A 22,954-nucleotide genomic window follows, 5' to 3' on the forward strand; every position below is an offset into this window, starting at 1 on the left:
GCGTGTTATACGGTTACTGTGAATTTAGGGTGATTCAGAGCTCTTTTTGACGCCGAGGAGCGCACTGGCAAACAATCGACCTACAACCACACGGCCAGTGTCACGACTGGGGACGTGCCTGACATCAGGGCTCCAGCCGTGGGGGCAGGAGGGGCTAATTGGGGACGTGGCTGGAGCCGGGTTCGATGTGGACCCTGCGACTTAGGTGTTTTCCGTTGTTTTCACTTCTGGCAATCGCCACACGCCTGTTTTTGGCCCTCGTGCCGGCTTTGTTTCCTTATATTAATAAATCATTGTTACCAGTATGTCCCGCCTCTGCGCTTCATTCCCCCATCAGCTCGCGCAACGGCTCCGTATTGATGAAGTCGTTTAAGGGAAATTAACCGCGGGTTTTTTCTTCTTGCAGAAAGCGGTGGTTTTCAATTACATCGCACTCAAGACTTTTGAGCTTCATTTACGTACTTTTTATGACCACCTTACATGCTTTGGAAACAGCTTTGTGTATCATACTAAGTTGCATTTTATGAAGCTACGTGGTAGGAGCAATTTCCCCCCTTTTTGTAATGGCTCTCTAATATGTATAATTAAAACCACATTTATCATTATGTGAGTTATTCATATATTGTTCATAATATTTTCCTATTTTGAGGTGCATTTGATCACATTTGCCTGCACGAATCGTTGTGTGGACAGCTTGCTTGAACTGATCTGTAGCACCTACTGTAAAAAATGTATAATTATAAGGTATCATTTCTGTTAAATTTATCTTTATTTCCTTGTATGTTTCTGCAGTCATGACTTCTCCTTCAGAATCAGAATATCTTTATTGTGATTGTAAGAAGTACAACTGAATTAGGTGCCGTCCCTGAGCCGGGGAGGTATCTTAAACACTGTGTTTAAAAGCTACAACTAGAATATATCCAAAATACAATACATTGTACAACATGATATTTAACATTCTTTAAAGAAAATTGCCCAAAATGTGAATGAGCATTAAAATGCACAACATGTTTTGTATATGTAATAAAGTATTTCAACATTATTTGAAGGCTTCAGAATGTGTGAGATAAAATACAGCTGAAGGTCCAAAGTCTGGCCTAGATATATATAGTAAAAATATTGTAAAAAGGTCTCTTAATTAATCTATTATAAAATGAATGACTTAAAAATAAAAAATAAAATCTTCATTCGTTCCAGGGACAGAAAACGTCCTGCTGTTCCGCCCCAGGCCTCTAGGTGTCACCAGAGCGACTCGCGACGTGACGCGCCCGGGAATGCGGAAGAGAGGCGCGCAACGCGGGTTTGTTTTGCTCCGATGGTGACACCAAAAGCCCCGTTTCCTCCGCCGCAGTGAAAGCTCCAGCCGCAGGCCGAGTACAAGTTCGCCATGGCCGCCCCTGCGCAGCTGAAGGCCATCCAGCACCACCTGAGAACGGCCCAGGAACACGAGAAGAGGGACCCGGTCGTGGCCTACTACTGTGAGTGTGCGCTTTCCGCTGCTAGCATGCTAACGTGCTACAACAACATTTAAACAAGAGAATAAAACGTAATAATTTACAATGACTTAATGTTACGGGTCTTTTCGCGTGTCCCCGATTTTATACAGTGTTTCCATGTTGAGAGACGCTTCTCTTTTGCAGAGTTACAGAGTTATAGTGTAATATATGGTATATATGAGGTGGTGTCCTTATGTGGGCGGTTTAAACTCGAGCTAAATTACGCGATTTTACGAAAACTGGGTCCACGCCCTTTACTTTATTGACCGTAAACTCAGCTGCAGCTTTCCCTCTTATTACTCGGTAAAGTTTTAATCCGAATTGAAGTCCAAAAGTTCAAGACTAAAACCAGCCAATTAACCTGAACCCCCCAATGTTAAATAATGGAATATATGACGATGAATACTGTCGCCTGTAGGCTCCTGTTGGGGTGTTGTGTGTGTGTGTGTGTATCGCCCGTAGGGTCCTGTTGGGGTGTTTTGTGTGTTTGTGTGTGTGTGTGTGTGTGTCGCCCGTAGCGTCCTGTTGGGGTATTTTGTGTGAGTGTGTGTGTGTGTCGCCTGTAGGGTCCTGTTGGGGTGTTTTGTGTGTGTGTGTGTGTGTGTGTGTGTCGCCTGTAGGGTCCTGTTGGGGTGTTTTGTGTGTGTGTGTGTGTGTGTGTCGCCTGTAGGGTCCTGTTGGGGTGTTTTGAGTGTGTGTGTGTGTCGCCTGTAGGGTCCTGTTGGGGTGTTTTGTGTGTGTGTGTGTGTGTGTCGCCTGTAGGGTCCTGTTGGAGTGTTTTTTGTGTGTCGACCGTAGGGTCCTGTTGGGGTGTGTGTGTGTGTGTGTTTGTGTGTCTGTGTGTGTGTGTGTGTGAAATTATATATAAATCTTTTTTTTATTAAAAAATACTAGGGCTGCACGATTTGGGGAAAAAGACATATTGCAATTATTGAGATCAATATTGCGATATGTGATTGCGATATGATAAAGGACACTTGCTTTTATATCAATGAAAAGTCGCTTACAAATGACTAATAGTGAAATGTTCAATTTCAAAGTGAAGCATACAAACTACTTATAACAACTTGAAATGCCCAGTGCTTTCAAAATACAATATTCTACTAAATTAAATAATTCCAAAAAAGTCTTTACTTAAAAAAACATTACTATCGAACTGTAAGGCTAAACAACTGTTTTGATTAAATTTGGCCATTATAAAATCCTGTATTATAGTTCTTACGTTTAACCAAAACGTTGTTTGGAGGCGGACTTGAACACAGGGATGCATAGCTTTGCTAGCTTAGCTAAGGTTATGATTTGTAAACTGAGGTGAATTTCTTTAGGAAACCTTCAAAGTTTGAAAAAAATTAACTTAACAGCTAAGAACAGTCTAAATAGTTAATGCCTACGTTTAGCCAAAACGTTGTTTGTAGGCTGACTTGAACACAGGAATGCATTGCTTCGCTAGCTTAGCCTAGCTTAGCTAAGGTTAAGACTTATAAAACGGGATTTTATAATGGCCAAATATATTCAAAACAATTGTCCAGCCTTACCTATGAAATGTATTCCCCTGGGATCTGGTTTGGAGTGTACAGCGGTTTGTACAGCCTCAAGCAGCACAAGAGTGAGGCATTTTTATGCACTTCTCTCCATAGACATGTATATGCTTCACGCCACAGCAGAGCCTATCGCAATATGGCGGCAACGTTGACGTACGTGTACCCATATGTCTGTGAGTCATGAATCTGAGGTCTCCATTGAACCGAATCGAAAGTCATGTGACCAAACACGTCACATTTAAATCGCAGATTTTTGCGTTCATTTAATTGCACAGACTGACATCGCGATTACGATTGTGATTAGATTAATCGTGCAGCACTAAAAAAATACTATTAAGTTGTCCAAAATACTATTAAGTTGTAGGGTCCGGGTGAGGGGTGGGGGTGTGTGTGTGTGTCGCCCGTAGGGTCCGGTTGGGGGGTGTGTGTGTTGCCCGTGTGTTGCCATCAGCCGTCATTGTTTATGTGGGTGCCGCTTAACATTGCTGGAAAAAATAATGACGTTCCCTTTCTCTATTTATCCGTAATGAGGAATGTCCTTGGTTTTTATTTTGCAGACATAGTGCGGACAGCGCAATATCGGAACAATATTTTCCAAGAAGAAGATGTCATTTTCAAGCATCATTGTAAAGATTTATAATTAGACTTGTTTATTATTATTATTTTATGGGTGTTTTTATATCATGAGACATCCGCACTGTGGACGGGCGTAACTGGGATTTTATTCTGTCCCTGATTGTGGAGCCTGTGGTTCTGTGGTTCTGCTTGTTGGTGACAGAAAACAAAAATATTTTTGTCGTGCTTAATATCCTGTCTTAATTTTCCAAGCGCATTTCTAAGTCACTGCAAATTGCAAATGGCATCTGAGAGCGAGCCTCTAGACAAAATGCAATCCATTTCTGATTTGAGCACATATCTCTATCATCAGAAAACTCAGGAATTATTATTAGCAACGCTTTTTGCCGCTAAACCCAAACAAACACGACCCATTTTAAAATGTGGGTTTTAAAGGTCTCATAATTTATTTCCACTTTTATATCGGAGTTAGTTGGTCCCCTAATTCTGTATCTGAAGTCTCTTGGTGGAGAATTTCAGCCACTTTGATCCAGTCCCACCGTGAGATTTCCCAGGACGCGCCGTCTCACCGTCTGTAGCTTTAAATGCTAATGAGGAGGAGAGAGGCGGGACCAGGAGGAGACCATCCACCAACCACAATGTTTGGTGCAGACAGGAAGTTGTGTCTGCGTTTTTAAAGAAAAAATAAAATGAACCAGCTGGTTCTTCAGAGTCTCGCGTGATTGAACTAAAAAAAAAATGAGACACTGCAGCTCAGCATACGGTTCACACAACAAAATGTGTCCTCTGCTTTTGACCCGTCACCATGCCAGGCGCTTTGCTCAGTGGCATCGCGGTGGCTCGAAATTTGAACCGACAACCTTCCTTAACCGCTCCTGCCCCAAAGTGAGCGTCCCGCAAGCCGGATTTTACGTCCAATCACCAAGCGACCTCAATGCTTCACAGCCATGACGCTCAGTGGAGACGGTTTTAGGGGAGGGGCGGGATATTCTCTGGGTGGACAAAGCATGAGACGTCATAAGGGGACAAATTCCAGATGAGCCACCGCTCTCTGGACGGTGAAGCAGAATGACGAAAACTCTCTTTACACCGATCGCCATTTCTAGCCGCTGCAGGACCACAGACAGGCTCGGGGACCTCGTATTAATGTCGTATTAAGTCCCATTTTCATGTCAGGGGACCTTTAATATTAGTGAGGGATCACCTCACTTCTTCAGGGCTGGTGTGACTCTACCCCTGCATCTCTGGTCCCACTCGGTCATGTATTTCGGCTTTTTGAATTTGCCAGCCGACGCACCGCCGGTCCGTAGCTACGCCGATAGCTTCCAGTTACAGCGTTCATGTGGCGTCCCTCATTAAGTCTATCAGGGCTCAAAATCTATAGAAACCGAACGAGAATAGCTGGTGTCTTCCTCTTGTAAGTCGCTTTGGATAAAAGCATCTGCTAAGTAAAGTAGAGTAAAGTAAAGTAAGTCATCACAGATCACTGACACGAACGGTATTTGGCGGGGTTCTGTACGCCAGACAAGCTGCTAAGGGCCACGCTTCCTTTTTCCCCGTTTTAGGGACGTTCACGGCGGCTCCAGGTATTATGGGGAGAACTTCACTATTGGTCTCCTGTTTCTATGACAACGATTGCTGTAAGCTCCTCCGGCGGCGGCCGGCTAACGTCCAGATCCGTCCTGCAGCGTCGCTTTTCATCATGATTGTATAGGCCGTGTGCGTGCATTGTTCTCATTGGTATTTATTTTTGTACTCTGTCCTGTCCTGTCCCGGCCTGAGTCTGGCTCGTCCTCAGAGGGACCGGGTGACTACTAATAATTCGGTATGCCACTGGAGGTCAGCGTAGACGCTGCTTTCGCCGGGTAACGTGACGGGCCGAGGGAGGCAACAGCACAGCCCGGGTTCAAGTTCAAGTCTGTTCTGCACCGTTGTGTCCTGGAACGGCATCTGCTGACTTGGCCATTTCCTTACCTCCTCATGTGGTTATTCATAGATAATAATAATTACAATATTTATACCACCAACAGACCTCAGGACATTAGAATGGATGATAAGTGTTTCGTTTTTTTTTTTGTTTTTTTTTGTCATTAGTGAGCAGTGTGCGGAGACAGTACCTTCATCAAGGGGACCTCAGTGGCACCTCGATGGTTACGAGTCAGCTTCCGTACCCGCTAGGCCATCACTGCCTCACTGTTAAATGTTAATTGATCAATACAACAAGAGTATGGGTGGTAGTAGCCTAGCGGGTAACAAACTCGCCTATAAGAAGACCCAGGTTCAAATCCCACTTAACACCATCGTGTCCCTGAGCAAGACACTTAACCCCATTGTGTCTCCAGAGGGGGGACTGTCCCTGTAACTACTGGTTGTACTGCAAGATAGAAACTCCATAGAATTGAGTATTACATATTTTTGTTTCTATATACATTACAGCGCTGCTTGTTCTGTGCATCGAATATTGCGAGCTTTTGCAATAATTTCCACCTTCAGTTCCAGTGCAGTTTTCCACTCTGCATTTCAAAAGAGGGAGAAGAAGACAGTTCTGAAGCCATGAAAGAAACAATTATCCTGAAAAACTGAAGCTGTAGCGCTGCTATAAAAGCTGTGGCAGATGGCCACACGAAATGGCACTTTTCTTTCCCCCTCTTGTGTTTCTGTCTGTCGAATCGGAGAAAGGACGTGCTTTTAAACTGTCTCCTTACATTACCTGTCCCCAGCCCGTCGCGTCGGGTGACATTCCCCTCTGAGGTCCAGATGTTGGCCTAGTTGCAGGCGCGTCACACCCCGCGAGATCACGTGATGTAGATCTCTTATTATGGCCCAGCGGCATGAAGCGCTGACAACGCACAAACTACAGATCCCATAATGCAGCGCTTCAGTTGCCCTGCCGAGTCCAATCTTTACACCGCGGCATAATAATATGTATATATAAAGTGATCTCGCAGGATGTTGCCGGTTCGAATCCTGAACAGGCATGGTGCCACCGAGGTCCCCTTGATGAAGGTACCGTCCCCACACGCTGCTCCCCGGCCGCCTGTCATGGTGCCCACTGCTCGCCAAGGGTGACGGTTAAATACAGAGGACACGTTTCACCGTGTCACCGTGTGCTGTTCTGCAATGTTTCACAGTCACGTCACTTTTATCTTCTCGGCTTTAGAACGCTCTGCTGGTTGACATCAGCGGCTGAGGAGCCACTCCTGGTCGTGCTGGCTGCTGCGTGGGGACGGCCAGGACGCTGTAAGCCTCCTCGCTCGACGTGTTCCTTCTCTCCCGCTCCCTGGACGCCGTCCAGTCTCCCTGTTCGGGCGCCGCTGCATAATGCCGTCCTTGTAGTGGCGAAGGCGGAGCGCGGGTTGGCATTCCTGAATATACAATCCCCCCCTGCATACGCCGGTGAAGCCCTCGGCCATGCCCCCGACTGAAGATCTGGCCGTTGTTGTTCCATCAAAATCCACTGGTTTTTGCCCGTCAACCGAATTGGCTTCCAACCATCACCAGTTGTTAATAGAGTTCGACTCTATTAAACAACCGCATTTATTTCTTAATCACATTACGTCTCAATGTCCTTCTGCACACAAGGAAAAACTCCACACAAATGAAGAAAAATTGGAGTGAGTGATAGAGAGAGGGACGCCCTTCCAGGGTAGAGTGCAGGGTCTGTGGTGAAAGAAAAATGACCGCTTTACTCGTCCACGTGAAGATCCCCGGAACTGTAGGCGCTACGGTGTCGGTGGCCGAAGCAGAACAACAGAAGTACAATCTCCTTTTTTCCCTCTTCTTGGTTGGCCCACTTCCGCCTGTACCCCACATTTCCTCGTTCAATTGTGCACTGTAAAAATCTGTTTTTGCCTGTGGCCAAAGCCCTTTTCCCCCCCTCGAGCGCAGCGGATTCTGTTTTTTATTCCTTATTATTTTCCCTGGTGCATTATGAATGGCTCCAGTGTTGCATTGTTTCATATGGGGAAAATTTGAATGTTAAGCAGCATGGGCGTCACGGCGTCAACAAAGGAGCACTTTGTGACCGTCCTCTATGATCTTCTCTGACGGCCATCAGATCCCAGCAAATTGGTCCCAGTGGCCGAGGAAGTGGTCCCGTCTTAAAGCAACTGCGCCTGGGACCACTGTACGAAGACGGTACACTGTACGAAGACTGTACTTTTCCAAAGATGGCTTCACTTCATAACGGAGATGATGATGAGGCGCTCAGCAGAATCCCTGCTTGTAATGAAATATGACACAAAACTCTCACTTGATTCAATTACTATTATTGGTGGATATTACATGAATCTGCATAATGTATTATGACTATTATTATTATTATTTGTTAAATGAATTCAATAATTTAATTGTACAATAAAACATAACTGAGATTATTATTACTTTCAAGCACATTTTAACAGAAAGCGTAGCAAACTATCCGAAAAAGTAGTGTGAAAGGTCTTATTTATTAAATGCCTCATTATAGAAAAGAAGTTGCAGTTATTGGGGATGACTTGGATCATGGCTCAACCAATCAGCTTGGATATGAATAAGTCATGCTTCTCGTAACGGTGTGTACGTATAACACTTAGCACAATACTTTGATTAATGGTTAACACTTAAAACCAATAAATATTCATAGATTGTTGTTATAATGATTTCTAGATTAATTTTGGGACATTTTGTACGAACATTTTGTTTAGCTTTAGCTTAACCCAAGGTCTCTTGGGGCTTTTATTTTCTGTTGTCATTTGAATGCAGCCGGTGATATGGCAGAGAGTGGCGTTGTTTTCCCCCGGGGCCATTCCTCCTCTCTTGTCAGTCCCGAACCTGTGGCCAAAGTTGTTGTTGCTCCCCAGGCCGCCACCATCTTTGGGACACTTGTCATATACACAGCGTAACAAACATCCCCATTTCTCAACTTTCTCACATAGCGTCATATTTAAATTGATTGGTGCACATTCCACAACTCTTCTCAGGGTCAGGATCACTCCAGGTTTCAGTTGATTTGCTTTTGCCGAGATGTCAGATCTTCTCTCTCTTAGACCCTTTAAACCAGCTTTAAATGCCCCTCCATGCATGTTTCTCGCCTCACTCATCCCGTAGGAAGATGTAATTGGCCGCTCATTGTGCTTTACAGCTTAATGGCCTAAAAAATCATTTTGGTGAGTGATTTGAAAGGCAAAAATGTTCCCCCGCCTTACAAATGCTACATGTGACATTTGCAAATCGCACAAAAGTGGATGTGTTTGCGCCATAAAAAGCGAAAGCACCATTGATGCTTTTTTTTTTGTTGTTTGGTAGAGTATTCATCAAGTTCTGTACGGCATTAAAAGGCACTGTCTCACACTGCAGAAGGGACTTTGACCCACTCCTTCAGATCTCCAGCTCCTCCATGGATTTCTATTGGGTTTTTCTACTGATAGCTCTACACTTGACAAAATCTACCTTTGACATACCACACGATTATTAGTCTTACACAATCCTACACTACCTTTCCAGAGGAGACAGGTACAAAGGTGGACTAGAAGCACGCTGTAGTTTCGCACCTGGTTGAACTTTGTCTGCTGCGCACCGTGGCGTATTTTCGTGCGGGAATGGAGGAAAAGCTGATCTTACCAGTCTCTTGAGAGTCCAGAAATCTACAACACGACATTATCAACCGGGGAAACCACACCTATTTTTTTGGCAACCGGCCAAACGACAAGTGCATCACGTTGAGCTAAACTTGCAAGTTGTTAAGAAGTGAAGTCTTAACACACTAATTTTTTCTACTCGTTGTAGCAAATTAAAGCATCCACATATGTGAAAACATCATGTGTAGTAATGTAGAAAAGTTCTGATGCATTGATGAACATAATCGAGTCGAATTGTGAGACCTGTGAAGGTTCAGACCTCTAACGTCCATCCTCTCCTTAATACGGTACAGTTGTAGTCCCCCCACAGAGCATGACGTTACGCCCCATGCTTCATGGGTGGGATGGTGTTCTTGGGATTGTACTCAGCCTTCTCTTTCCTCATAAAGCAGCGACCGGAGTTCATACCAAAACATTTTATTCTCACCTGACCGTTAGACCTTCTCCTTGCCTCATCGGTATCATACAGATGGCCTTTGAGTTTGGTCATCTTGAGTTTCTTCTATTTTCTAATAATTATGCCAACAGTTGTTTCTTCTCACCAACCTGTTTGCCTGTTGTGCTGTAGCCCGTCCCAGTCTTGTGCAGGTCTACAATTTTATCCCTGGTGTCCTTAGACAGCTCTTTGGTCAGAGTCATAGAGCATAGGAGGGCTTCTTAAAGACCAAATTATTATCAAATGCTTATTTCCTGAAATAAAATACATATTCTTTCAATATTTTCTCTTTCACAGTATCAAATCTTTTTAATTTTCAGCCATGTTTTCTTTTTATTATTTCTACATGGCCATTTGGAAGTGGATCAGCATGAGATCTCACCCTGGTTCTGATGAGGATAACTCGGGGCTAAGTGAGCTTTAAAGCAGGATCTTCTTCTAATTTCCTCTGGGAACGTTGCCATCAGCCTGCATGCGATTGTTAAAGTGTGGGAGGTGAAAGGTGCGATCTTCATTAGCAAAGGACGTCCGCTCGGGGGCCACGCCGACTCGCCTGTCCGCCCCTTCCTGAACGCTCCGTCAGCTTAATGGCCTTGAATGGTCGTCCTGTCTCAGAATTAAGAGCCGTCTGAGGCGCCAGGTGGGAATTCCGAGCCGTTCGTTACTGTTCTGTCGTGTTGTCCGAGCGACAGGAATTTTTTTTTTTTCCCCATTTCGTGAAGTCTCACTGCTGCATTGTGGGATTGTGAGGGGTTGAAATTGGAGTCGAGTTCAGCTCCTTGGCGGCTGATACGATTAACGGCCAGACAATAGTAACAATGCTAATATTTGCACTACCTTTTTACCTCAAAAGGATCAAATCATTTTTGAGGACATAATCAGAAGGTTGCTGGTTCGAATCCCGATCTGCCAAGGTGCCACTGAGGTGCCACTGAGCAAAGCACCGTCCCCACACACTGCTCCCCGGGCGCCTGTCATGGCCGCCCACTGCTCACTCAGGGTGATGGGTTAGATGCAGAGGACAAATTTCACTGTGTGCACTGTGTGCTGTGCTGCTGTGTATCACGTGTGACAATCACTTCACTTTCACTTCACTTGACTTCTATTCTTTTTTTGCCGAGTATTTGCCTGGCCTGTCCACCAGTGAAGGAAAAAAGTGAAAGATCCCAAATCACCATGCCGCTGTTCACGTCCCCTCAGTTGTGTCAGAACGGCACTGCCTCGCGTTGATTAGGTGACTTAAAGGCCCCTCAAAGGCCCATTTGGTGAACCTTGATGCACAGATACACATGGCAGGATTTATTTGTGCGCTGGAATGTTTTAAACATGGCCGTGCCCAGCGAAACTGATTTAAACCTGAAGTTTTTTTTTTTTTTTATATAATCTAATCTGATCGCACATTTCCTGGCCTGCTTCACAGTTGCTTTTCTAACGGTCCTTTTCTTCCCCTCTTCTGTTTATGTGCCCTCGCAGGTCGGCTTTACGCCATGCAGACGGGTATGAAACTGGACAGCAAGACCCCGGAATGTCGGAAGTTCCTTGTCAAACTCATGGATCAGTTGGAATCGGTGAGAGATCTAACCTCCTCTTTCTCCCACCGCGGCCTTGGCTTTATAGAAATGTTTGTGTAATAATGATATTCTATAGAGGGGCAGCATGGGCGTCCTCTATAGAGGAGCATGTTTGACTACATCATTGCATCATGTGGTCAGTCAGGTTAGAATATGGTGGGGAAAAGGTGGGAATTTGTCTTCGCAACTTCACCCCCAACCAAGTACTGTGCATACATGAAGGTGGCAAAGTCTGTATTTTAAGTGCCTACTTTATTTATGGTAGTAAGTAAAATTCTAGTAATTTTGATGTAGTAAATGTTTCAATCAACCACAACCAGAAAAGGAAAATGTATCATTTATAGTTTAAAAGCAAATCGTTGAATAGGTTGTCCTTCAGCGTTTTTGTTGGTTCCGGATCCGGCTGCGTGGGACTCTTTGTTGGAGTTCAGGCTGAAAGGGCGATTCAAGCGCAGGCGTGGACGCGTGTCACATCTGTAGCGGTGATTGAGCGTCCGACCTGCGTGTCCAAACACTCCCTTATCTGGACGTGTTGGCCTCCACGCCGGGTGCAAGGACGGGAGCGGGACGCTTTGTTCTGCACGCGTCCCCGTACGCCACTTTAGTGAGCGAGTATTATTTCATTTTTGTAGATTTACAGTAAATACGGTAACTGCACGTCATAAGGAACTGCTCTGCCTTTAGGTCTGGTGTGTGTGTGTGTGTGTGTGTGTGTGTGTGCGCCCTTGTTTGTCCTCTTTGCCCAATGTTTGCACTTGCAGATGAGGGGCGATTTGTGTGCGTCTCTGCCCTCTTCTGAATTAGAAACGGACAAATGTCCCCTCGCACGTCTGTTGCGTAAGAAACATTATTCACAATCTGTCCGGGGGACCGAGCGACTGATTTAAAAAAAAAAAAAAAATCTATTAATAATTTTAAGATTACACAAATATATTCGTGCAAGTGGCGAACACAACCCATGAAATGGAGGCTTTTTTTGGCCTCTCAGGAAGCAGCCACTGAGTTACAGTTCGCGTTTATGCCGACGGATTTTTATAGACCAATTAAGGGGAACTCAAGAGACCCCCGAGTCCAGCTTTTACTGTAACGGTCCTGCCATTCATTAAATGTCATAGCAACAGGAAGCCGACGGGCGCATCCGGCTGAAAGGTCTTCGAAACGGGGCAGGTCGGGGTTAACGTGACCTTCGCACTTTCGGTGCCGAGTCGCTTTTACGCCTGTATCAGCAAGAAACGCCGCTGAAAGCTTCAACTCTTTCAAAACCACTTTTTTTTTTTTTTTTTTTTAACATGCATATAGTTTTTGTGCCTCTCAGGTCAAACGTTTTTGAAACGCTCAAAGTTGCGTCACAGCCGTTCATTACTACAAGTGGACGAGTGCATCTGGACCATTACAGCCCGAACTCTGCCCCCCGCGGCTCCCTGTCGGGGTTAAACCTGCCTCGCTTCTGCTTCTGTAGGAGTTTAATAGGTCTGCTCCGCGTCCTTCGTAATTAACGGCACTAGACGAACGCACAAGAGCAGTTCCTTCTTCTCCAATTTAGTTTTTCTTTTGAATGCGCCATTGCAGAAAACTTGTCTCAGAAACTAAGGAGCAGAATAACATCGTCAGAAAGTTCATTTTGTTGTCAGACTTTTAATCAGGAAGATGATACCTCTGTAAGTGCAACATTCACAATGCAAGGCATTTCCCACCTTTACAAATGACAGAAATGACGTTCGTTTTAGCCCGGTTTCCGCAGATCCCTAAAGTCCTAAATTAGATTTTTTACTAAATTAAGGCCTTAAATATCAGTAAAAGTGGCTAGTAATCCTTAGAGAGCCCACTGACTTTGGTCTAGCGGGTGCCACTGAGGTGCCCCAGGGGCCTTTCAGCGCTGCCCACTGCTCACTGGGGGTGATGGGTTAAAATCACTCAAAGGCAATTTGGAAGGGAAAATAAATATATCAAATAATAGCGTATTACCCAAGATAAAATGCAATTAATATTCAGAACGTGATGTACAGGTAATTTACTCACGCCGTGGCGTAAAATATTGCGCGACAGCCCTGTGTAACGCAATTAGATTTAAAGTTTGAAAAAGCGTTCATCAATTTTTTTTTGTCTGTCACTTGTGATTGTGATTATATTGATACTGTATAGTGCATCCATAAATGTGTTGTCTCTCGAGCATGTAGAATGGCGATGTTGTAGACTGCCGCGGCACGTCGATGGCCAATTGTGTGTTCTGAGGTTCTCTTAAGCAAATCGAGACGATCCTGAGTAAAGTCGGAAGACCCAAACAAAACGACTTGGTTGTACTTTAAGGGTTACGCAATCCCTGCCTTGTTCCGCGTAGCGTTTGGGCGCTTCACCGTGTCCTCGCCTTCGACCTCGGCAGCGTTTTTGAAGCACAAGCGGCGCCCTGTGCCGCGTACGGCCCGGGGTTTCATTAAAAAATGCGAACAGTGAGCCCATTCAGCCGGCCCCGGGGTCCACCTGCCGAAATGTAACCAAGTATTATTTGCTTTACTGATTTTACAAGGAAACCCGAGGCGGCCCACCAGACCCGAACATCTCGCCGAGAGCTCCTCGCTCCGCTGCAGTGGACTGGTGGAGTGTGCAGGGTTTTTTTTTTTTTTTTTTTTTTTTTTTTGGGTGTCTTCCACCGCAAACAGTCCTCCGGTAACTTGGTGCCTAGTGGCAGAGCAAAGGTCAATTATGGGCATGAGAACGTGAGAACGGCCTTCGTATCTCCTCATTTGGTGGTGGTTCTGGAAACCAGAACCCTCATCCACAAGCGCCTGGAGCCTGTACATCAGGGTGTTATTGATTATGCGGGCGACCCTCAGAAGGCACCCAGTGCGCCCAAATCCATCGATCTCAAGGGTGCCGCGGAGCGCAGGCGAAGGGAATCGGTGGGTCACCGTGGAAATCATGCGGCGGCGGTTCATCGTCATTTTAACGGCTCGCATTGTTATTCATTTCACATTTATTCTGTATTCCGAGGCTTCTGCAGTTTTTTTTTTTTTTTTTTTTTTTTTGGGCATAGTTAATATAATTTTTTTAAACTGCTTTTACCACCGGCCTCGGCCCCTTTTGCAGATGAAGAAGGAGCTGAGCGACAACGACTCCATCTCGCAGGAGCTCGTGGGCAACGCCCACATCGAGAACTACGCCTTGAAGATGTTCCTGTACGCCGACAACGAAGACCGGTCGGAGCGCTTCCACAAGTAAGCAGAGGACTGACGGTGAAAATGCCTTGATAGACGTCCGAGTCGTTCACTTTAATGTAATTATGGGTAATTATGATTATGTTTCGTGGTATTTTGCTTTCTTTGCGCTTAAATTGTTGTTTGAATTTCAATGAACAAATGCCACCATGTGACGGTCTTTTTTTTTTCTTTTTTTTTATGCCCCGATTTCCAGTGTGTTACCTCAATATAAACCGAAATTTTATGACTCAGTCCAGCCAGAACCTCGACTTCAACGCCAATGACATTTCCACGCCGGTTCCACTACGTCAGCCCTGCCCGATCACCGCCTCCCCTCGCCGAACCGTGACGCCAAATAATCGGCAAGCTGCCCTCGCACATGAAGGCCGGCTAGCGGCGGCTAAAATTAGCCACAAAGGCCTTTCTGTGCGAGGGTATTGCCCGGGAGAGGGATTAGCCAGGTGTAGTGTTACCCGGCCCGCCGCCATAATGGGAGTGTTGTGGGCCGCCGACGTCAGCCGGCCAGAGTCGGGGACCTCCCGCGCTCGCCGTCTTCCAGGGATTTCTGGAATGGCGCGGTCTCCGTGAGTAGACAAAAACCACGGGCCAGGCGTTTTCAAAATGGCATTCGTGCGCCGAGCGTTTCCTTGGCCGAGCGGCAGGAAAAAGCAACATGTGACTTTTATTTGATCCTGAATTCGTGTCCTTGCGTGCAGGAAAGACAGCTGGTCCGACTTCTTCAAAAATTCCTGCCAAGGGACTTATTTGCACCACCACCATAAAGCATATGTGTATTTTATATAAAACGCCAATACAGTGAACCAACGGTATCACAATTCTAATAAAAGATTTTTACCGTTTTTTTTAACAATGCAAAAAAGTAGTATAATTCTACTACATTATTATTATTGACGCCATCTGAACGATTGGCATCTTTAATGAAAACGAGGACCCGCTTCCCCGTGGTTCTGACCGTACGCGTGCCAACCGCCAGTATCCGCCGTTCGCTCCGCTTCAGTCGCCGTTCGCCTCAAGCCCGCCTTCGCGGGCGCGTTTTATTGCTCGGCGCACAATATTCCGTTTGTGCGACGTGTTCTGCACACCTAGCCAGTTCCAGCTCCACTGACCCGCGGTTTTATTGGCCCACTTTTATTTCCCGGAATACGACGACGTCACGTATTGGTACGACATGGTAGGCTAATACCATGGGCTGGTAGTAGCCTAGCGGGTAACACACTCGACTATGAACCAGAGGACCCGGGTTCAAACCCCACCTACTACCATCATGTCCCTGAGCAAGACACTTAACCCTGAGTGTCTCCAGGGGGGGACTGTCCCTGTAACTACTGACTGTAAGTCGCTCTGGATAAGGGCGTCTGGTAAATGCCGTAAATGTAATGATGTAAATGACTGGAACGTTGAGCGGCGAAAAGGAGTTTTCAACTTCGTGCGATCGATTATTGATGTTTCCAGTGACCTCGTCCACGTTCCGAGTTGAAAAACAAAGGCCCTGTTCACACTTCACGATTACGGGAAGCGAAGGTAGCGTTCCTAGCCTGCGCGGGGGGGGATAAAACAACACGCCCGGCCACGATTTACGAGAAACAAAACCTGTACAAACAGACAGAACGTTCCGCGGAGCGTCGAGGGCGGAGTCCGCGCCTCGAACACGAAACTTTCTCTCGCTTGATATTTGTTGGGGAAAAAAAAGGCCTTTCATGGTTGGCGAGGTCCCGCGTGACACGTCGCCCCCTCTTTAAGGCCGCCGGAAAGCCGGGGCTTTTGGGGGGTATTACTGTTCCCGCGAGCAGCAGGGGGCGGTCTGCTTTTTTACGACGTGTTTCTCGCTCCCGTCGCGATCTCAGGTACTTTTATCACGTCCACGTGCGCTCCTGTTTACGCCCCGGCGGACTCCTCCCACCCGAAGTGACGCTTGTGCTGTGTCCCCCCCCCCGCAGGAACATGATCAAGTCGTTCTACACGGCCAGCCTGCTGTTCGACGTGCTCACGGTGTTCGGCGAACTGTCGGACGAGGTAAGTCGCCAGGCCCCTTCGGGACCGGGCTCTCCCACCCCCGTCCCCCGTCCCCCCCGCCCCCCTCTGTAACACATCTGACAGCGTTTACGTTGGGTCCTGCGGCGCAGCACGTTTCCAAAGGGCCTCCAGAAATTGGATCCTCGTGCTCATCCTCCGGCAGACGTGACACGGAGGCGAACGGGGGAAAGCGGGACGATTCAGCGGTGGACGTGGGGGGGGAACAGGCAGAGCTTGCCTGGAAACTGCGCGTCACGCTGGCCCCCCGACGTTCCCTCGCTCCCTCCCAGATGGCTCCTGCTCTGCCGAGAAAAGTGACCCGTGTCACCGGAACGGACAATGTTTCATTGAGTCGCCCGCTGTCCCTCCGGGGAGGCCATTTCCCTACTCTAGACGCCTCATTGGGCAGATTTCTAGCACTCCGCCTTCCCACAATGGGCCCACTGAATAGCCCCCTTACAAGCAAGACGCGCCACAAAGGATCCGGCCATATTGGATTACTGGTAGAAAGGGGACGTTTCAGCCGCTAAACTTCTTCTTTCTTCCCTTCATCTCGCACTCTCTCTTGCGAGGATGAATGGAATGGACGGGGAAAGGAAACGCACGGTCGTATTCCGCCAAGTGCTTTTCGGTGCCACCACGGCCACCGGCGGCCATTAACTTGTCCTGTAGATGAGCGATTATTGCAATGCTAATATTTGGTCTTGTGCAGCAATTCATCGAGACCTGAAATGCCGGAGAGTTGCGGCTGAGGAGCGAGGTTCTTGTAGGTGCTCGCTGCACTTAATTGTGACTAATTCTTATGGCATACTGCATTATTAACACAGGAATTAAAACTGAATGCAAATTGCTTACTTTCTCAGTGGGAATTTCCAACGTCTCATACGGTGGTCCCATCACGTGAGATCTTTAAATGGCCAAAGCCTCTTTCACACGCGTCAAAGAGTTTAACTGTGCGTTGGTGGCCGGTTTTAGTCATGACCGATCGCTCTTCAATCGATTCATAGCAATAATTATTGTCATTCCAGCACTTTCCGTGGCGTGCGGAAGGGCCGCAGTGTCAATATTTGGGAACGTGATGCGTCGCTGGCCGACTCGCCATTCGGCTGCGGGCGCCTGTCAGCCCCTAATCTCTGCTCTCCTTTGTGTTGGCCGGGGGCCGCGTTAATTGCTCCGCCTTATCTTCATCTCTAGAACGTCCAGCACAGGAAGTACGCGAGGTGGAAGGCAACCTACATCCACAACTGCATGAAGAACGGCGAAACGCCTCAGGCCGGCCCGATCGGAATGGAGGGGGAAATGTATGGTAGGTGCTGATACAATATCTGGAGTTTGAAAGCCACTTCCTGCTGCCCCGGCATCGCCGTGCAAAGGTTAGCACATTGTGAGCCCTTATCGGCTCTGCTGCCATCGCTGGGTCTTTACGGACCTTCTAATGATGTGAAGGCGGTTGACCGCTGGCCCAGGCGGCGCGGCAGTTCGGGAAGCGATGCTGATGCGGTTAATGACGATGTCGTATCGATAGACGTCCGTTTGATCATGTAACTTAATCGCTTTTTCTACCATTCGTCAACACTTGTTCCAAAGAAGGGGCGCTTTCAGTCCCAATGTGATTCGCTGAGCCAGGTGGACTTGTAATATTAGCGATTCATCGTTGTTTTTAATTCTCGGTGCATGGAATGAATAATAATTCAGGTTTACGTTTTATATACTTGGGTGCGACGAGCAGAAGAAGTGGACGCAACGCAGGCACAGGCACCTCGCTCCGATTAGATCACTCCAGTCCGCGGGTCGCGCGCCGAACATCTGCCGGGCGTGTTGTGGTTAACCCCCGACCCCGGCACGTCGGAAGTCGGCACGTCATCGCCGGGCTCGTCCCCGGGGACGCAGACACGCATCTGACACAAAAAACGCAATGCACCCCGTTTCCCCGTGCGACTTGGACAGGCGTCGTTTCGCCGAAGTATGAAACCCCGACGTGCCTAATTGGAGGGACCGGTGACGGCACGCCAGGACCGGGATCTTGTCGTCATATCTGCGAGCTTGGCCAAGTCTGTCAGGCCCGATCTCTCCGGGGTCCTTTACGGGAAAAAGCAGAACTGTTCCAGCATTACTTTCACCGCAGTCGGCCTGAAATCCGATATAAAGTGACGTGATTGTCACTTGTGATACACAGCAGCACAGCACACGGTGCACACAGTGAAATTTGTCCTCTGCATTTAACCCATCACCCTGAGTGAGCAGTGGGCGGCCATGACAGGCGCCCGGGGAGCAGCGTGTGGGGACGGTGCTTTGCTCAGTGGCACCTCGGCAGATCGGGATTCGAACCGGCAACGTCATGCGTTTCATATGTTTTGAAATGACTTCGCCCCACCCTTGTTATTTCACCTTGCGGGGGTTGTTGGAAACGAGGCGCTGAGACTGCCCAGACAAATGCCGAAATGGCCGGGTTCTGTGCCAGTTTTCCTTTTCCCACGTTCAGCCGATGCGAGCGGACATAATGTACTTATTGTAACAGAACACCTTTTCTAAATGAAACGAATGAAAGACCGCCATGTCGCTTTCCTTGGACCACTTGACGGCGGTCCAGGAACAAGGAGCAGGATAAAAGTCCATTAATAGACTTGTAGGGAGTCATCAAAGCAGTAAAAAAGGACTACGTTTTAGCCATTGCGTCCATGTTTCATCTATTTATTTTACTCCCAACGTCCCTACGTCAGAATGAAAATGCTATTGTGCAACTTTAAATAAAAGATATATATATATATTATTATTATTTTTTTATTTTATTTTTTTTGCAACTCTTCAAATTTGCCGAGCTTTTAAGCGCATCGTGCCAGCGCGACCTCCCCTCGCGCTGCAACTTGCAGTCCGGGCATGGAGAGGCTGACTCACTTCTCCTCCAGCGGCGTCCCGGCTCCATCATAATTAGCGATCTGCTTCGCTGGAACGCAATTTAAAAACCACATTTCTGAAAATGTGCGTACCCTGGCCAGGTGTGGTGCACCGTGAAGCTGGTCTGCCACGGAATTGGTTTGTTTCATATGAGAGGGCGGCCTATTTTAGTTAAAGTTAAAGTGTTAAAGTGTTAAAGTGAAGTGATTGTCACATGTGATACACAGCAGCACAGCACACGGTGCACACAGTGAAATCTCTCCTCTGCATTTAACCATCACCCTTGGTGAGTAGTGGGCGGCCATGACAGGCGCCCGGGGAGCAGCGTGTGGGGACGGTGCTTTGCTCAGTGGCACCTGGGCGGATCGGGGTTCGAACCAGCAACCTTCTGATTACGGGGCCGCTTCCTTAACCGCTAGGCCTTTAGCCTGTGAAGGTCCCTGCTGGACCCAGCTTGACTCGCTGCTGTTCCCTTGTTCACCCGCAGACGACGAGTTCGGGATGGAAGGCGGGGCGTCCTCTCAGGTCCAGCCCCAGCCCTCCGTCCATGGGAAGGACCAGGGACCGGGCTCTGCTCCGCCCTCGGGCTTCAACAACATCCAGATTCCGCCTGGCGCTCACGCTCCGGCCAACACCCCCGCGGAGATTCCTCCTCACGCAGGTACCGCGCGTTGCCACCTGATCCCGGGAGACAAATTCCATTTTATCCTACATTTAATATACTGTGATTTCAGTGATCAACATTTTAAAAAGTAATTTTGTGTGTAATGAGAATATTTGAAGGTTGGGCTGCTATTTTTGGCAAAAAAATTAAAAAACTATCGTGACCATTTTGGCCTGAATTTTAGTCACAATAATTTAAAACGATTAGATACTCTGTGAACTTACAAACATATTTATTGAATCAGACTTGAGCCATTTTAACATTTTTCATTTAGTACATCACATTAAAACACAGAATTTATCATATGTGGGCTGTGACAAAACAAGTAATTACAGTATTTATCACTCTTATGTTATCTAAATGAACCGAATCGCTCTTCTTGCTCTCGTCGTAATGAGAAGCCCGTCACAAAACAAGAGTCTGCTGTCTAATAGATTTTTTTGGCGGTTTGATTGTTATTGTGAACCTCGTGAACCCATTAACTCCTAAAAATGGGTTTCTCCTCCGTGGCCCCTCCGGGTTTCCGGCGTTCCCAGCTCTACCTTCATAAAGACCAGAGAGCACCTCTGATAAGCGGCCTGCTATCCCTCTGTGTTTACGGAGCTGGCCTCCAGACGCGGAGGAAATGACTAATCCTCAAGGAGGGGCTCCAGACCCCCGACTCGTAACGTACCGTAGCGTCGGTAAACCTGTGTGTTTATTTAATTTATTTTTTGGGGGGGGGGTTGTGTCGCTGTAGATCACAGTAAACCGGTACCTGCTCCCAGAGCGATGCCTGCCGTGGACCCGTCTCTTCTGAACGCCAACCAGGAGGGTAAGACCCCGCCCATCCCAGAAGAACACACCCCGTTACCACAAAACCCCATGCAGGGAGATGCATGCGGCCTGGGAATGTCTCCGCTCTGAAATGGGGCATAAAGAGGGGCTGGGGGGGAAAATGGAACCCTGATGTTTACCCCCCAAAAAAAATAAAATTGCGGCCAAAGCTGGAATACTCTCCAACTCTGCAAGATAATCGAGGTTTCGCTTTAATGCAACTTAAATAGATATTAATTAGCAGTGGGTATGTTCACATCATTATGAATCATTCTGTTAACTTGTTAGAGCGAACTCTTTACTCAGTATACGTATGAAAAAGTTACATTTTACATTCGCGCTCTAGACAAAAAAAGTGCAATATTGCAGATGGTGCCAAATACGATATTTTGTAAAAAGGGTTTTCCGATTATCTTATTTTCATGCCAACATGGCTTTATGTGAATGAAAAAGTAATATTTTACATTCACGCTCTAGACAAAAAAAACTGCGCTATTGTAGATGGTGCCAAGTACGATATTTTGTAAAAAGGGTTTTTTCGATTTATCTTATTTTCATGCCAAAATGGCATTATATGAATGAGGAAAAGTAGTTAAGCAGACCATGCGGGTGGTCTATTCCCAGGCAGGATCTCCCATATCAGGATGGCATGCATAAACGTTCTGAAAATATTCCAACCCAGAATGAACACGGCGTCCGTTGCGGTAGTTTTATGTTTTTCTCACAACCCACAGCTACAGAACTTGCTTGTGGCATCTGGTTTAAGTTAGCGTACGTGTGGAGAACGTGGCGAAACCCTGTCATTTGACTTGGTCGGTGGCAAAGAGGTGTCCCGTCTAGCGAGGGGCTCGGCGCGATTCCCTCGCCACAACGGCGGTCTTGGAAAAGCGGTGGAGATGAAATATTATTTTCCAATTAAGAAGCGTTTATCAGTTGGTCAGATCCATTCGGGCTTTTACGGTTTGGCGCACGGCCTGTGAAATAGTTCGTTCGACCTACTCGCTCCAAAGGGAGATGAACGTGGAGGCGCTGGTCTAGACAGATCCTCAAATTCCGTTGACATACGCAGAACGTGTTTTCTGTTAAGATTAGACGGAACTGGAGAGTCGCTCTGGCTCCGGCTCAGGCAAACAGTGACCTAATAGGGTGGAGTCGCGAAAACCACCGATACGGTCCCGATGTCACCGATGCTCTTCTCTCGGGCTCCGCAGGTGACGTCAGGCTCACGCCGGAGGACTTCACCCGGGCTCAGAAGTACTGCAAGTACGCGGGCAGCGCCCTCCAGTACGAAGACGTCGGCACCGCCGTCCAGAACCTGCAGAAGGCCCTCAAGCTGCTCACCACCGGCAAAGAATGAGACCCTGAGCCCCTCGGCCGAGTAGAACCCCGAATCAACAAGGACGTCTGTTCCCGCTTCCGTACACGGTTCCTTTTTTCTAGAACGTGCGTTAGGGCTAGCTAGCCGAGTAACAACTTACAATTTCACGTACACGGCTCTTCCCGACCGCTTCACGTTTCCCCGCCTCATCCTTTTCTTTTGTGCTCTGATTGTCGAATCGAAAACGGAATCACTTTTGTCGGACGAAGTTTCGGGGGAAAATTTTAGAGGTGTGAGGGTTTTTTTTTTTTTTATTTTTTTTTTTTGTGCAAAACAATTAAAAGCAAAATCAACGTGTGTGCTGGATGAAAGCGAATGCAATGTTCCTTCTGTAGTCTGTCTGACATGATGCAATTTAAAATGCATTTTTTATTTTTTTTATTTTTATTTATAGTCATATTTGTTGGGTTTTAACTTTATAAATCAGAAAGAACATTTTTAATGCAAGCCTTGTGTGTGTGTGTGTCTTTTTGTGCCTTTTTCTTCCATGTTGTATGTTTACATTTTTCCTTTATCATCAAAAGAAATGGCAAACGTGCCAAAATCACGCAATCACGTTGCACAGATGGCTTTGGGTATTCAAAATATGCTCGGTTTATTTAACTAAATGAACTTGACCTTCCGGAACACTCTCGCCCGCTTCGCCGTGGTCGCTGCGGGTAGTTAAAAGCCGGGATTTATTAAAATGACCAGATGCTGAGAGGTATTATTATAGTGTTTTTTTTTTTTTAAACA

At 46.9% G+C, this 22,954-nt stretch overlaps 1 protein-coding gene across 1 annotated transcript; it reads left to right on the forward strand.

Moving 5' to 3' along the window:
• The first annotated feature begins 1,255 nt into the window (after positions 1-1,255).
• Positions 1,256-22,666, forward strand: LOC114803327 (vacuolar protein sorting-associated protein VTA1 homolog). Its single transcript, XM_029002824.1, has 8 exons — positions 1,256-1,478; positions 11,141-11,235; positions 14,323-14,450; positions 16,391-16,466; positions 17,661-17,772; positions 19,849-20,022; positions 20,765-20,839; positions 22,053-22,666. The coding sequence occupies exons 1-8, from the start codon at positions 1,388-1,390 to the stop codon at positions 22,196-22,198; spliced, it is 897 nt and encodes a 298-aa protein (XP_028858657.1). The 5' UTR covers positions 1,256-1,387; the 3' UTR covers positions 22,199-22,666.
• The last annotated feature ends 288 nt before the right edge of the window (positions 22,667-22,954 follow it).

The sequence above is a fragment of the Denticeps clupeoides genome, chromosome 14 (genome assembly GCF_900700375.1).
Source record: "Denticeps clupeoides chromosome 14, fDenClu1.1, whole genome shotgun sequence".
In the NCBI taxonomy this organism is placed as follows: domain Eukaryota; kingdom Metazoa; phylum Chordata; class Actinopteri; order Clupeiformes; family Denticipitidae; genus Denticeps; species Denticeps clupeoides.